The 16,808-nt window shown below is 41.9% G+C and overlaps 1 protein-coding gene across 2 annotated transcripts in view; it reads left to right on the top strand.

Annotated features, from left to right (window-relative positions):
• Positions 1-2,613: 2,613 nt before the first annotated feature.
• ZFYVE1 (zinc finger FYVE-type containing 1) overlaps positions 2,614-16,808 on the top strand; it is a 67,932-nt gene continuing 53,737 nt past the window's right edge. The window contains exons 1-2 of one of the 2 annotated variants that reach the window (XM_004371009.2): positions 2,614-2,930; positions 4,254-5,176. In XM_004371009.2, the coding sequence (XP_004371066.1) occupies positions 4,694-5,176 (483 nt within the window). In that variant the 5' untranslated portion in view covers positions 2,614-2,930; positions 4,254-4,693. The remainder of the gene's footprint in view (positions 2,931-4,253; positions 5,177-16,808) is intronic. The other variant, XM_023726340.1, reaches the window with a different exon arrangement.

The following is a 16,808-nucleotide window of genomic DNA, read 5'->3' as shown; positions in this document are numbered from 1 at the left end:
CCAGTGGTCTCTGCCACTCAGACAACATATCATGTACTAATCAATCTGTCCACAGGGGGCACAGTCCCCTCTCTCTGGTTATTACTTCCTTACCTTCTCTGTTTCTACAGTTATGTTTTTAGTCAGAAAACCCACACCCAATGAGCCCCCTTTGGGGCTAGGCATTGCCCTCTTGTTTTGCCTGAGGTGTCCTTCCCTGCTCTGTGGGGCTGCATTCAGAGGAAGCACAGACAGACTTTCCTCTGCTTTAGTAGGAGGAGGGGCTGGCACTTCCCAGAAGAACCTCTGAGAGATCTGTCTTATTGTTTTCAGAGCCCCAGGGGCCCTGTGGTGGTTGGGGAGCAGTCTCCACTTAGATAACCCACCTTCTGACTCTCCTGTACAGAACCTTCTGTAGGAGTTTGTATCAGTCTATCAGCTGACGGTTACCAGTTGGGGGATGCGTAGTTACACTCCAAATGGACCCCCAGGAAGGTCTGCCTTGTTGCTATCAGAGCCCGCCATGTAGTATGTTGGCTGTTGGTGTAGCCTCCACTCAAGATACCTGCTGGTTTGCATGCAGCAGCCTCAGTTAGCAGTCTTTAGCACTGACTGAAAAGGGGAGCAGACAGACTAGAACTGACTCCCTGGGAAGTCTTTCCTGTTGGTTTCAGAGGCCTGAGCCATGGGGTGCTCAGGGAGGCAGGTAGAGTGTTGACTATGAGAGAAGACTTCTATAGCAATTTATAGTAGGTTTGCAACTGATTTGGTGGGACTATGCAAATAAGGTGCTTGTGGCCCACCAAGGGGATTGGACAACTTTCTAATGATGCAAATAAGGTGCATGGAACAGCTTTGGGGGGCGGGACCCTGCAAATAAGGTGTATGAACCCTAACAAGGGGTCAGTATTGCCATCCCGCTAGGCTAAAAAGAGAGCCTATCCTAGAGCAGAAGGGGCAACCTCATTACTACCAAGAAAGAAGGAAGTATATCCTTAGGACCCAGGGTCCCTGTGCTGAGAATATTCTAGACCCAGGAGACAGAGAGGTGTAACACGGAAGACAGCAAGAGACAGGTGCATCAATAGCAAGAGGGATAGTGGTGCGAGATGGCAGTTACCAGGAGACTGGTTGCCGGATGGCTGTGGTGGGACTTGCTGACCCACAGAGCTAAGAACTGTAACACTTGCTTGACAAAGCCTCTAGCAAGGCCCAGCAGCAGAGGGCAAGAAGAAGATGTCCTGATCAAAAACTGTATCCTGAGTTTTTCCTGTTACTTATGAGTCATTCCTGATCCCGAGTTGTACTCTGTTTCTTCTCTAATAAACCCCATCATTATGAGTATTGCTTGTGAGTTGTGTGTGGCCATTGCAACAAATTATTGAACCCAGCAGAGAAGTAGAGAGTTCTGGGAGGGACAACTGGTATCAGAATTGGTGAGAAGTTTAGAGAGAGGAGCTATGTATGACCTCTGCTTCATAGGAATTAACTTTGGGCTGATGGTGATGGTGATTCTCTCTCCTCCTTGTGAACTTAGAAGAGGAGGTCTGACACCCCCACACCATTCTTACAGGTATGCAATTCATCATATTCAAGTTTTCAAGATAATTGTTACTTTTCTAATCTTTCTGGCCCTGAGATGGGGCTGGGCCACCTGAGTTTATGCTAATCTTCTTCCCGGAAATTGGAAGTTAGGGGAGGCCCACCTGAAGTTACATTTAGAAGAGGTAGCTGCCAGATCTTTGAGGAGACCTCTTAGGTTTACATAGTTTTCAAAGAGACAAAGAAATAACTTACAAGTTATCTAAAGTGAATTCTGAGAGAACAGGGGAGGAGGGGAGCCTCTTCCCTTATATTCAACAGGAGAATTAAAACCCCGTATTTTCAATTTTATTTTTCCTTGCAATGGTCAGGAGCTTTTCCAGAACAAGCACCCAGTCTTTGGCATTACAGACCAGTGATCTCCTCATTATATCAGGCTTTCTCTCAGTATTGTTCCAAGAAACAAATGAAAAAAAAAAAAAAAGTGAAAACACTAAACAAATACAAGGCCATTTAAAAACGCCAGACAACCATTAGCCTGCACTGTAGCCTGAAAGCTTTAGCTGAAAATGTATCCCATCTAACTTCGAGATAATTTAAAATTCATAAGTTCTGGAACTATCTAAGGAAAGGTGAGGAAAATAATATGTAGAGAAAAAAAATGGTTGTTTTGGAGAGCACCCATGAAGAGAACGAAATTCTCACAAGTGTGCTTATATTTTCTTATCGATTCAATTCTTCCTGGTCCTTTCCTAGTTTGTGTCCCATAAAATTGGGGAAGTGGAGGCTGCCTGTTTGTGAGGGAATGAAGTGTAACTCGGGATGCCTGAAAACAAATTATTTGCCTGGTCACTTTCCACCTATACTACGCATAATTAACATCAGTTCTCCAATTTAGCGCCACTCCTTCTCCAGCCACAACCCAAAACAACGCGTTGAAACCTACAGAAACCACAATCAATGCAAAAACTCCAAGTCCCGAAATGCGCGGGGGGCCTGTCTCCACCGCCTCCTCGCATGAGCATCCTCTTTGGTACTGGGAGTTGTAGTCCTTCAAGTTCTTCACTTCCGGCAAGTGAGGGAGGGCACACCTGAGGCAAACTACATCTCCCAGGAGGCTGTGCGCGCCCTCCCCCGCCCCCGCCGGCGTCGGGCTCCACCCCTCTGGCTCTTCCTTTCCAAGACTGCACCGCTCACGCCTTCCTGTTAGTCAGAGCTGGGAGAAGTTCACTCCGATCAGCTGATCCCAACTGACACTGGAGAGGAGGAAGCCCCGGAGGCAGCTAAGGAGGAGGGGGGCGGAGATGGAGATAAGGATGGATCCTCCGGTGCCCTAAAGAATAGCCCCCGCCCCCACCGGCGTCTTGCGGTCCCCCGACGCCTGCTCGCCGCGGCATGGCAGCTCCTTGGTAGGGTCTTTGGGCCGCCGCGGGCGGGGAGCGGAGGGCACGGCCCATCGCGGGGCGAGCATTCGTCCTGGGGCTCCAGCTGCCCCCAGGAGGAAGGGGGGGCGGGTGCTGTCGAGGTGGGGGTGGGGTGATATAAACAATGGATTCAGCTCTGGGTTCTGCCGGCGTGGGGGGGATTTTGGGGGGCCTTCTTTGTTCTTAGGCTCCGCTCCTGCCCCTCGGGTAGTGGTGGTGTTGTCCGGGAGGAAGGAAGGGTGAGGAACCCCCGGCTGGAGAGACGCCTTGAGGTGGGAGATATGAGCGGGCATACTGCTTAGTCTGGGGTGGGGGCGCAGGGTGAGGTATTTTTTAGGAAATTGATTTCATATTTTTCTCAGTTTTAACAAGTTTTGATTTTTGTTCCGTACTGGGAGCTGGGTCTGAGGTTAGGGTGGAAATAAGGTCCCCTAGTCCCTTCTTTTGCCTTGCTTGTTTATCTAAAAATAAGATTGATAGATTGATTACTGTAAAGGAACAGTGAATATCAGAAAGACAGCTTTACAGTTTGTTGGGGGACAAGGCTAAGGGGAGTTAGGAATATAATTGGAGAAGTGACAAAAGCCCCTTTCCTGCCCCAGTTATCCTTTTTCTTTATTTCTTTTTTTTTTTTAAGTTAGTTTTTAAGTGACAAAAAAAAGGTTATTTGTTTTGACTCAATGAAGGCTTGGCTTTGCGGTGGGGCATAGTGGAGGAATTCTGTCTCCTGTTTTTTTTTTTTTTTCAGTTAGAAAAGGGACAGAAGGAAGTACAATGATTTTTGTTTTCATACATGAAATGGTGACTATTGTTTCCAGGTTTACAGTCCTTAATAGGCATCCTGTCTAGAGTTGAAACAATCCAGACAAGGGTAACCAGACCTGCCTAGATCATTGATGGAGCTAAAGTTTATTATTATTTTTTTCTTTAGCTGTTTACAGGCCTCTTCTCCCCCTCTTCTAAGGGTGGGATGGGTCGGCGGTATAGAAGGTTGTCTCTCCAAGGACGATTTGCTTAGTGATTTTGATCCTGAATTTCAGAACTGAATGAACAGAGAATTTCAGTCTGGGAAATAGAGCAACAAAGTCTCTTCAGTGCCTTGGACCTAGAGGTGGTGTTATTTTTCAAAAGGAGGAGCCTTAGGCATGATTTTGAGAAGACATTTCTAGTGTCATTACAGGCTAGTGCGAGTTTTACAAGAATGAGATTTCTCTCAGGAGTTTTGGTCTCTTATTTAATCACTTTTTTTTTTTTTAAGTGCACTTGTGTTTTTAGGTGAGTGAAATCCTTTTCCTTTCTCTGTTCTAGGTATCCCCTGAAATATTGACTTGAGGTTGGATTATATTGAAAAGTTCCTGGCCACTCTCTTTCATCACTAAAACCTGTGGCTGAAGCCCAACCAGTGAACCCACCTCAGTGAACCCATCAGACCTCTCTCAGATAGCCATAAAAGACACTTTCAGTTTAATTTTGACCACATATTTGCCTGCACTTTATGGAGGATGAAACTGTCAGACCAAATCAATCTTGCTGCTGATACAAGAATCTGGGAGGCAGAAAGTTAGAAATACGAACATTTGTATGAAGAGTTATAATTGGACACGGAAAGTTACTTTCTTTTGTTTAAATTAAGGTGTTCAGAACCTTGTGGAAGTTCTGTGCAGTCTTCAGACTCAAAGCTTTTGTCTTCACTCCTGTGGAGCAGCTCAGTGACCGTTGTATGTGGGTGTTTGCATTGCACATTGAGTATGAGTGCCCAGACTAACCCAGCTGAGAAGGGCCGAAATCCGGGACTCTCATGCCAGGAAAGTTATGCCTGCAGTGGGACAGATGAAGCTGTCTTTGAGTGTGACGAGTGCTGCAGTCTGCAGTGTCTCCGCTGCGAGGAGGAGCTCCACCGGCAGGAGCGGCTAAGAAACCATGAGCGGATAAGGCTCAAACCTGGTCATATCCCTTACTGCGACCCCTGCAAGGGCCCCAATGGGCATTCACCTGGTGTTAGGCAGAGGGCAGCTGTGAGGTGCCAGACCTGCAAAATTAACTTGTGCCTGGAGTGCCAGAAGAGGACTCATTCTGGTGGTAACAAAAGGAGGCACCCAGTTACTGTGTACCATGTCACTAAGGTCCAGGAGTCACTGGAGGAAGAAGAAATGGATGAGGAGACCAAGAGGAAGAAGATGACTGAGAAGGTTGTGAGTTTCCTTCTAGTAGATGAAAATGAAGAAATTCAGGTAAGCACTTGGGTATAGTGGGATTCATGCAGTGGAGCAGATCTGTTGTTGGAAAGTGGCTCTCAAAAATAAAGTCTGGAAGGAAATCACATTTTCATAATTAAAAGGCAAGACTCCTGGAGGCTTAAGTTGCATGGAGTCAGATTTAGTCACTAGCTGTGTGACTTTGGGCTGAATTGCTTCACCTCTCTGACACTGGGTACAGTGTCTACTTTATTGGGTTATCTTGAGGATAAAATGAGACAATGTCTGTAAAGCACAGAGCCTGCCACATAATGCTCAGTGTATGGTAATGTTATTATTAGGAAGAACTGATATACAACAATTTTCTGAGTGAGAACACTTGGGCAAGTTACAAATGAATGTCAATGATGAGAGACTGTGCGTGCAGGGAAAGAAATACTGACAGTGGGTCTCATGGGAGTGCTAGGCAATGAGATAAGCCTGCTATCTCCATTTAGAGAGGCAGGTCTTTAAAAAGTGGCGTTTGATAGGGACAGTATTTTCTCCAGATGACCTCTTATTTTCATATATGGGCTTCTGATTAGTAAAAGCCAGTGAGGGTATCTGGGATTAGAGAATGACTAGGGAATTATCTGGTTTGATTCTGAGTGAGTCGGGGAGGAGGTAGTGTGTGACAGAAGCAAGTTGGGGAGGTGGCAGTGGCATGAGGGTTAGGAGCGATTAGGGAAGGGATAGTGTGATGTTTAAATGAGTGCGGACTTTGGAGTGAAGACTGCTTGAATTCACATCTTGACTTCTCCACTCACTGGCTGTAATAACATGTACAAGTTATTTAAACTCCACACCTTAATTTCACTTCTACTTCATAGGATTGTTGGGAGGATTCAAAGAGATTAGGAATGGAAATGAGTTATCATGGCCTGGCACATAATGTTTGGTACCAGTTTGTTGTTTTCGTCGTTATCGTTGGAGTGTTTGTCGTACATTAACTCAGTAGTTTTAGTTGTGATGGTTTCTGAAATCTCCAGATTGCATGAGCACCTATGTAAGTTACCTTTTGAAAAACTTCCCAATTGTCCACTAGTTATTTTTCACCTCTACTTTTTTCCTCCTTGGATAAGCTGTGGAAATGAATTACATCATGATTCCTGTGTACTTCCATTGTCAGCTAAATACTTTGCTAACACAGAATTTTCTTTATTGGCTTGAGAGGAACTAAAAGAGTTATGGAAGAGTGACCCAGATCCCATCCTGCCTCCTTTGTCAGCAATAATGCCTTCATTATGGATTATGCTCTGATGAGTGACAAGTGGACTAAACGTTTTATAAATGGAACACTTGAATTTAGATGATTCTTGTTGGTTTTGCTCTCAAGTCTCTTTAATGCCAGCCTTTGGAAAGTCATAGTTTGGGTTGCTGTTCCTTTTAGTAAAGTGAAAGGAAGATTTAGGATGAACCAGTAACCCTCATGGATGTTGTGTTTGCACCAAAAATAAGGTTTTTTGGGGGAAGCGAGGGAGCGCAGTTATTTTTTTTCTTTTTGTAACATTGATACATGGTCTTTGTAGAAAATTCAGAAAATATAGGAAAGTGTAATGAAGAAGACAAATCAACTACCCAGAAATGGCATTTGTCTTTTCTCTTTTTTTTCTTGTAGTGGGTAATATGTATATAATTGGGTTGTTTGTAAAGATTCCTTCTGCTTTTCCTCCTGTCATAAACACTGACCCAGGAAATAAAAGTTTGTTAATTGCAAGTGATGTTGGTTTGAGCTAATGGATTGGACATAGAATTCACACTTTTTGGGTGGTGATTTGTTCTCATAGAGTCTTAAGTGGAAATATACTTAGAAGATATCTGGTTCAGTTTTCTGATAGGTGCATGTCCAAAACAATTAGAAGGATGATAGTTAAACATATCTAATTATAAACTCAGCTAGATTGTAAACTACTAGAGAGCAAGGACCATGTTTTATGCCTGGTATCAATGTTAGGCATGTCATCAGGACATAAATACTTGATTGATTGGTGATGTCACATCTTAATTTCGTTTTTTTAAAAATGGATACCACACATGTACCTAGTAAAAAACTAAAATAATATAAAAGGGCATACAGTGAAAAGAGTTTCCCTCCCATTCCATACCCTCAGTCTCCTTTTTCAGAGGCAATCACGATTAACAGTTAACTGCCTGCTCTTCTAGAATTTTTTCATGTGTACTTATGAATATATGTATATATCCTTTTCATTTTTAAACCGAAAAGGAACCTAACATACTTGCTGTTCTATACTTGGCTTTTTTTCACTAAAGAATACATCTTGTAGAACTTCCCATATCAGCACATTGAGGTCTACCTCATTTAAAGACTGCCTAGAATTTTGTTAAATTTTTCCCTAATTTTAGCCTGTTAATGGATGTTTGAGTTATTATAAGCAAGGATGTATTGAATATCCTATACATCTATCTAGAAATGGAATCTCTGTCAAATGATATGTACATTTTACATTTAGATAGACATTGCCAAATTTCTGAACCTCATTTTCTTAACCTCGGAAGTACTTCTGTGGGTCTCCCCTAGGTTCTGATTTTGGCCCGTAATAGCTAAAATTTAAAGAGCTTTTACTGTGGTGCTAGGAATTGTTCTTAGCACTTTATATGTATGAGCTAATTTAATCCTTATGATAACCCTGCATATTAGTTTCCTATTGCTGCTGTAACAAATGACCACAAACTTAGTGGCTTAAAACAACACAGTTTTATTCTTTTTCAGAGTCCTAAAATGGGTTGGTAGGTCTCTCTTCCTTCTGGAGACTCTAGGGGAGAATCCATTTTCTTGTCTTTTCTAATTTCTAGACATTTGTTGCTTTTCTTGGCTTGTGGCCACATCCTCCTATCCTCCATCTTCAAAGCCAGCAGCAAAGAATTTTCCAATTTCTGTTTGTCCCTTTGCTTCCAGTTGCCTTCTGTATCTGTGTCCCTCCTGCCTCCCTCTTGTAAAGACCCTTGTGATTACATTGAGTCCACCCGGATAATCCAGCATACTCTCCCTATTTCAGGGTTCTTAACAGCACATCTGCAACCTTCCCTTGCCAAGTAAGCTGACACATTCACAGGTTCTGGGGATTAGGTAGTGGACATTTCTTGGGAACTCAGTATTCAGCTACCAAACCCTGTGAAGTAGATTGTGTTCTTTTTTTACCAAGTAATAATTAGAATTAAATCTGAATAGTAAACACTGCATTATTAAAAATCAGAAGCATTTTAGAATGGCTAAATTACAGACGTATAATGGAATATCGTGTAAATATTAAGTCGAGTTTTTTATTTATTTATTTTAGTTTTTTAAAATATTTTATTGTACTTCAGGTGAAGGCTTACAGAACAAATAGTTTCTCATGAAACAGTAGTACACACATTGTTTTATGACATTGGTTAACAACCCCACAACATATTAACCCTCTAACTTCTCAACCTTTTTTTTTTGGTGAGGATACACATAGCCAAAGATACACTGTTTCAAAAATTTCTACATGCACAGCGCAGTGACATTGACTACGCTCTTCCAATTGTGCTGTTATTCTCACTTAAGATGAAGGCTTACAGAACAAAATAGTTTCTCATTTAACAGTTACTACAAATGTTGCCCTATGACAATGGTTAACAATCTCACAACACATCAACAATATCCTTACTCAACCTTGGGTTCCAAAGTAGATTGTGTTTTATAGGACACTATAAAATAGGACATGAAGAAGAGAGGTGAAGTAACTTGCTAAGGTCATACAGTAAATGGCAGAGAACACAGATATCTAGCTCCAAAGTCCTTGCTCTTAACTGTTAACTGTTGCTGTCTCCAAACAAATCATTTAACTCTCTAATTAAGCTTTATTATGGTGAGAAGCATCAGTTCAACAATACCTTATGGCTGCTCTGAGGAGCAAATGAAATGTACCAGTACCAGTTGCCATCAAGTGGACTCTGACTCATGGTGACCCTGTGTCAGAGTAGAACTGAGCTTCATAGGGTTTTCATGGCTGTGACCTTTTGGAAGCAGATTGCCAGGCCTTTCTTTGGAGGTGCCCCTGTGTGGATTCGAACTGCCAACTTTAAGCTGAATGCTTAACTGTTTGTGCCACCCAGAGACTCTGAAATGAAACATAGCTCTATATAAATATAAGACAGTGTTATCGTTGAAGAACTCCTTCCTCATAGCAATAAAGATTCTGTGAGTTAGGCCCCTGACCGTCCGGTTTTCTTTTCATGTTTCCAGGCATTTGTGTGTTTTGATTGTTTTCTGTTTAGTATGTAGAGATTATTTTAGCAGCTTGTAGGCTGTAACTGTTCTGTGTGGTTTCTTCATATCCTGTGGCCCTAAGATTTGTTGCTTGTGATTTGAGTATTATTCACTTTCTTTTGGAAAAACTAAAAGGATAAAAACCTTCCTTTTAGAGGTTAAAATTTTATCATTACTTTATTGTCATTTGAGGGTGTACTCAAATGGTAAATTTGAGGAGAGACTGACTTTTGGTCTCAGAACCATGTTCATTATTTTTAAGACCACAAAGTCATTCTGTGGCTCTTAAATTGACACATTTGGCATGCTAGCTAGACATTCATTAATTCATCACATTTATTGAGCATATGTTATATGCCAGGCACTTTCCAGGTTCTAGGGATACATGGTTAATAAGACTTGGTCCTTGCCTTCATAGAGCTTACCATTCAAGTAGGGAAAGCAGATTTCACACACATAAACACATAAAAAGACAGTTCAGATGTGGTAAGTGTTGTTAAATAAGAGTGACTTGGAAGCCACTTTTACAAGATGGTCAGAGAAGTTCTTATAGAGGTGACTTTTAAGTAGAACCTGATGGTTAATGCTAGCTGGGGAAACAGACCTCCAGACAGAGGGGATTGGGAAAAAGCAAAGATGGGATGGCCAGTTTGATGTATAAAAAGAACACGGGAGAGAGGGAAGTAGGAAAGGAAAGGATACTAGTATGGCTGGAGTGAGCCAGGAGTAAGCAGTATGGAAAGAAACCTTCGTTATCGACTGCTCCTATAATAGAAACGGCACAATTAGGTGGTTTTAAAGAACAGAAATTTATTTTTTCACAGTTCAGGAAGCTAGAATTCCAAATTCAGAACACTGGCTCTAGGGAAAAGCTCTCTGTCAGCTCTACGGGAAGATATTTGTCTCAGCTTCTGTAACCTCAGCCCTCAGTTCCTTGGAAATCTCCAGGTAGCATCTGTCTTTCCCCATTCATGCTCACTTGCTTCTGTGCCTAATCTGCGCTTTTTATATCTCAAAAGTGGTTGGGTTTAAGACACACCCTACACTGATACGGCCTCATTAATGTAACAAAGAAAACCTTATTCCCAGATGGTATTATATCCACAAGTATAGGGGCTAGGATTTACAGCACATAATTTTAGGGCATGCAATTTGGTCCATAACAAGGTTGGGAGGTAAGCAGGTGGCAGATTGTGTGGGGACTTCAAGGCCATAGAAGTAAGTTTGTAATTTCCTTTAAGTGTAATGGGAAGCATTATACTAGTTTATGCTGGGAACTCACATGATCTGATAGCTAGTTTTAAGAGATGGCTCTTGATTGCATTGTGGAGACTAGATTGTAACCATTGTGGTGGAAAGGGGGGAGGGTGCAAGAGGGAAACAGGGAGACCACTTAGGAGGCTGTTGCAGAAGATGAGGTGGGAGATGATGGTGACTTAGGTTTGGTGTTGTCATTAAGATAGAGAAACATTGGTGCGTGTAGGATAAAGTTTGGAGATAAAACAGTCAAGAATACTGATACATTGGGTGAAAGGGTGAGGGAATGAGAGGACTCAGTGGTGACTCCTCTGCTTAGTACTCCAGATTTTACTGTCTTAAATTTGATAAAAGTAAGTCTTTAAGAACTTGCTTCATATGATAAAGAGTTAATTTAGTTTCATTTGCTGTTATCAATCTGGAGTGATTTTGCTTCCCCTGGGGACATTTGGCAATGTCCAGAGACATTTGGTTGTCACAACTGAGGGGGGTGGTATTTACTGGCTAGTCAGTCCAGGCCAGGGTGCTATTAAATACATTAAAGTGCACAGGCAGCCCTCTGCAACAAAGACTTATCTGGTCCAAATTCAGGGTTGAGAAGCTGATCTAACAGATGAAGGTTTGGTCTAATAGGAGGACATCGGGATTCTAGTGAGGTGGAAAATGTATCAGGGACAAAAAAATGTAACCAATACACCAATTTTTCCTTCCTCTTTTGGTTCTATTCACTCCTCAGAAATAATCTAGCTAGTGAAATCAATATTCTCTTTTTGGTGTATCTGTAACCTCTCTGGTGAAATGGTTGAGACTTTTCTGGTTTGTATTTATTGATTTTTTGTAGGCCTCAGTAGAACTGTATTGGGAAAACCAAAGGACTTACAGATACATTATTTCTTTAGAGTACACAATAAATAAATGATCCACACGAACAAGTCATGTATAATCTCTTGAAGCCAGAGGCAACACCCTTAGCAAATAATTCAAAGGTTAGAAGAATAAAGTTTCTAACAATTAAAGTTCTTAGTAGAAGACACAAACCAAACCCACTGCCATCGAGTAGATTCCGACTCATAGCAAACCTATAGGACAGGGTAGAACTGCCCCGTAGGGTTTCCAAGGCTATAATATTTATGGAAGCAGGTCACATCTTTCTGCCACAGAATGGCTGGTGGGTTCGAATTGCCGACCTTTTGGTTAGCAGCCAAGGACTTAAACACTGCACCACTGGGGCCCCTCTTAGTAGGAGAAGAGGATAGTATTTTTCTATCTGTTGGGTCTTGCGAGGGATTCAGACATCTTCTTATCTTATCAAAATGTTTACCAATCAAGAGGAAAGTGTAAAAAATTAAAAGGCATTTTTCCCTTTGTTTAAAACCCATAAAATTTTTTCTTTTTTTCATAATCACTCAGTTCTCCTCTTTTCTACAAACTGTGACTGTCCTTCCAAGAGAATAGAGCAGCAAACTGACTAGAAATCTCACCTGTTTCACTTTCACACTGGCTGACTTCTGCCTGGAACGTTAGGAGTGTGCCAAGAGCTCTTCATGCCAAAATCTCTCCTGAACTTAAGTCTTTTCATGTTGAATATGCAGGTTGATAAGGAAGTCCAATCTTGTTGACCCAGAAGTGGTCAATAAAAGGCTAAGAAGGTGTTCACCTGAGACAGGCCCTTCTGGCTCTGAAATAAACAACCTTGGGCCCTCTCTGAAATGGGAGCCCAAGGTGAGAGTCTTCTTCATCCTTCCTTTCAGTGAAGTCAGTGGTGGACCTCATGTCACTGAGACGGCTTCTTTAAGAAGACCCATCACATTGTTTGGCTGCTTTACTTGTTTACAGTCCCAGAATAGTACGGCTCAAAATACTGGGACTTTCTTTCTTTTTTTTTAATTGGCTAAAAGAAACATTGTTCTAGTGGGATTTAGGAATGGAAAATAGCAGAGGATGTTTTCCTACTGTATGGGAGTTCTTTATCATAAAGTGGCTGTGGCTGGTCTGCCACATTTCTTTGCTACTTCTGTCTAAGTCTCATCTGCTGTTGACTTCCTTGGCCCTGTCTTCTGCTCCCAGGTATGGGGTAGCTTCTTGGGGTGTGGCCTTTTCCAGGCCTTCTGTTTCACATAGGCTGGCGGAAACCCCTCAGGACTTAATTCTAGTCAGTAGATCAGGAGTGAGTGGGATCATAATCTTCTAAAAATTGTTGAACTTCCCGGTTTTTCTTTTCAAATAGCCAGACTGTTACAGTGTAAGAACTAACGCTGGTGCTGTGGTGAGTTCTGGTAGTATGTGAACGTACTTACTATTGGTTTTTTAGGTGTCATGTAAAAAAAATGTAAGAACAACAACAAAAAACCATAGATCTGCTTAGGCACCATCTGTCAAAATAATATGCAGTCATTGCATGTAGTATCAGTGCCTCCCTCCCCTACTGCTGCCTTTTATTCAAGTAAAAGTCCCTTTTGTTTATGGATGGTGGTAGAGGGGAGGGCATTGTATGGGATTACTGGGAAACACAGGGTTGAGGATGACTCAGACAAACAAAGATGAAAGAGCCCCTGTTATGTGCCTTTAGTTTCTGCTCAGTGTCTTCTGAATTTTCTCAGACTTGGGCTCATTCACTTATAACAAGCTTCAGGCATATTACCTGAGAAGCTACTTTGTTTAGTACAGGGCTGTTTAAAATTTGACCCATGTAAATCACTGGAACCACTGTGAGTCAGCTTTTCAGGGAATCTGTATTTAACTATTTCAAGTTATCTCCAGTTTGCATGATTGTATTTTTCTAGTCTATCATTTCCTTGAAGTGATTGATTTTTCTGGAATTGGGCAGGCATTTGACTTTTTGAGCCAGGGTTGATATAACCGGCAGATTTCTTATTAAGTTGACCTTTTATGTTTTTCCTGTGGATGCGTCTACTGGCTATACCACCGTTGAGTTTATCCTGGAGAGTGTAGCATGGAAGCACTTCTGAGGTCTGAACTTTCCTGGAGAATCTTGCCTGCTTTGGGAGGAGCTTCCATGAGATCAATTCAGTTTGAGGCTAGAATGGCTAAATTACTTAGCACATTTGATTGGTAATCAGAAATCAGAGGAAAGCTGATGGATGAGACCGTGAAGAAGGGAAGGGAAACAAAGGTATAGAAAGTTCTAGGTAAGAAGAATTGGAAAGACCTATGTGAAAGGACACAGAGGGAGTTTTTGAAGGCAGGATAGGGTGCATGCTTCCTTGAGGTTGAGTCTTTCCGATGACTTTTGGCCAGCAACTAAGAGGCTCTATTTGACTGGTTTGTGTGGTCAGCTTGGTGGTAGCTGGGGTTCTTGGGCAGAGAAGTATGTATACCAGCCATATGTAAGCACCTGACCTGTGGCTGGACTTCACTGAAGGGTGTTTCTACTTTCTGGTAGTTTTTTTTTTTTTCCTTTTCCTGATTTTCTTCTACTGGAGACTAAATTATTACTGCTACTTCCCAGGGAATTTGACTCCAGTTGCTAGAATACTAGAAAAGAACTAACAGAGCTTCGTTGTGGCACGTATTCACAGACACTACAGGTTTAGGTTAAGAGGCAACATAATCTCGAGTAATTCAGCATTCATAGAGTATTCTAGAAATTCCTCTACTTTCCAGCCCAGTCCCTTCTGCCTGGTGAATATGCCATCTACGTGGCTGAATTGTTTTCCATGATTTCTTATAACCTTTTCTTTCAGAGAACTCAATGCGTTTTATATGTGTAATTCACCAACGGTTATAAACATTTATTGAGCGTCAATTATGTGCCTTATTAGTTTGGGTAATCTCTCTGTGAAAAAATGTTTTAAAATGAAAACTCAGAGGTGAAGTGTTAAGTCTGGAGAGGGATGGCAGAGGCCTTCTGTCTCAGCTTTCTAGGGCTGCTCTAACAGAAATACCACATGTGGGTGGCTGTGACAAACAGAAATTTATTTTTTCACGGTTTAGGAGGCTAGAAGTCCGAATTCAGAGCACTGGCTCTAGGGTAAGGGTTTCCGTTTCTCTTGACTCTGGGAGAAAGTCTTTGTCTCTTCTTCATTTCTGTTCCTGGGTTGATTGGCAATCTTCCTGTGGCATGACGTCTATCTTCCCCCATCTGTGCTTGCTTCTGTGCCTAATCTGCTCCTTTTATATCTCAAAAGTGGTCGGTTTAAGACACCTCTATGCTGATATGGCCTCATTAACATAACAAAGAAAACCTACTCCCAAATGGAATTACGTCCACAAGTATAGGGGTTAGAATTTACAACACACTTCTGGGGGACACAGTTCAATCCATAACACCTTCATTCCCAGGAAATCCCAGCTCTCTTTTCAGTAGAGGGTATTTGAGGATCGCATGATTGTTTCTAGGAGCTCTGGTGGCACAGTGGTTAAGCGCTCGGCTGCTAACTGAAAGGTTGGCAGTTTGAACCCTCCAGCTGCTTCCTGGGAGAAGTTTTGCTTTCTTGGGAGAGAGTTGTGGCAGTCTGCTTCCATAAATATTACAGCCTTGGAAACCCAGTGGGGCAGTTTTACTCTGTCTTATAGGGTCCCTGTGAGTTGGAGTCAACTCACTGACAATGGTTTTGGATGGTTCTTTCTGCACTCCCTTCCTGGTCCTGGTGTGCTTAGTTTGCTAGTTGGTAGGTCACAGGGTGCACCGTTGTTTTTCCCCATGTCTCAGTCAGCTCTGTTATTTAGATCTGGACTATCTGTCAGATGGATATACTGTCTTCCTGTCTCTTTCTTTCTTTTCACAAATCAAGAGGTTAAGTCTGCCGCTGCAGGGGAAAAAAGTTTCTTTCAAGAACTAAATATAAATGATTTTAGGCTGTGTACTGTTCTGGATTGTTTGTGGCATTTCTCTTCCCTCTATTAGCACAGAAAATTGAGTTTGCTACTTTTTAAAGGGTTGGCCAAAAAAAGATTTTGGTTTTAAAGTATTGCCTTCCTTGACCACCATATTTAAAAGAAGAATCTCTACCCTCACCTTGTAGTCTCAAGCCCTCTTTCCTGATTTTTCTTCATACCACTTATCACCATTTGACATATCATGTATTTTTTTAAATCAATTTTATTATGGTATAATTTACGTGTAATATAATGCACACATTTTAAGCTTATGGTTCTGAGTTTTGAGAAATGTGTACACCTGTGTAACCACCAGGAGTCCCTGGGTAGCACAAATGGCTAAGTGCTCAGCTGCTAACTGAAAGGTTGACGGTTCCAGTCTGCCCAGAGATGCCTCAGAAGAAAGAGCTGGCAATCTACTTCTGAAAAATTAGCCACTGAAAACCCTATAGAGCACAGTTCCACTCTAAAACACATGGTGTTGCCGCAAGTCAGAATTGACTAGATGACTGCTGGTTTGGGGTTTTTTTGGTTTGGAGTTCCTTATCAGTAGAATCATATTGTACTGTTTAGTGTCTGGCTTCTTTCACTCACCGTAGTGTTTTTGAGGTTCATCCATGCTGTTGCATGTCTTAGTAGTTCATTTCTTTTTATTGCTCAGTAGTATGCCATTGTACAGATATGCTACAATTTGTTTATTCATTCACTTGTTGATAGACATTTTGTATGCTCTATTTATTTTTATTTTTGTTTATTGTTGTAGTTTAAGTGAAAGTTTGTATTTAAAGTTAGTCTCTTATACAAAAATTTATATGTACCTTGTTATGTGACCCTAATTGCTCTCCCTCTACTGTGACAGCACACTCCTCCTTTCCACCCCTGATTTCCTATGTCCATTCAACCAGCTTCTAACCCTCTCTGCCTTCTCAACTCACTTCCAGACAGAGGCTGCCCATTTAGACTCATGTGTCTACTTGAGCCAAGAAGCACACTCTTTGTGAGTATCATTTTATGTCCCACAATCCAGTCCAATCTTTGTCTGAAGAGTTGGCCTCGGATATTGTTTTAGTTCTGGGCTGATAGAGAATCTGGAGGCCATGCTTTCTGGGGTTCTTCCAGTCTCAGTCAGACCATTAAGTCTGGTCTTTTTACTGGAATTTGAGTTCTGCATCCCACCTTTCTTCTGCTCCATCAGGGACTTTCTGTTGTGTTCCCTGTCAGGGTGGTCATTGGTGGTAACCGGGCACCATCTAGTTCTTCTGGTCTCAGGCTGATGAA

This window comes from Trichechus manatus, unplaced genomic scaffold (genome assembly GCF_000243295.1).
Source record: "Trichechus manatus latirostris isolate Lorelei unplaced genomic scaffold, TriManLat1.0 scaffold00010, whole genome shotgun sequence".
NCBI lineage: Eukaryota > Metazoa > Chordata > Mammalia > Sirenia > Trichechidae > Trichechus > Trichechus manatus.
This window is presented reverse-complemented; position numbering and strand designations above follow the sequence as displayed.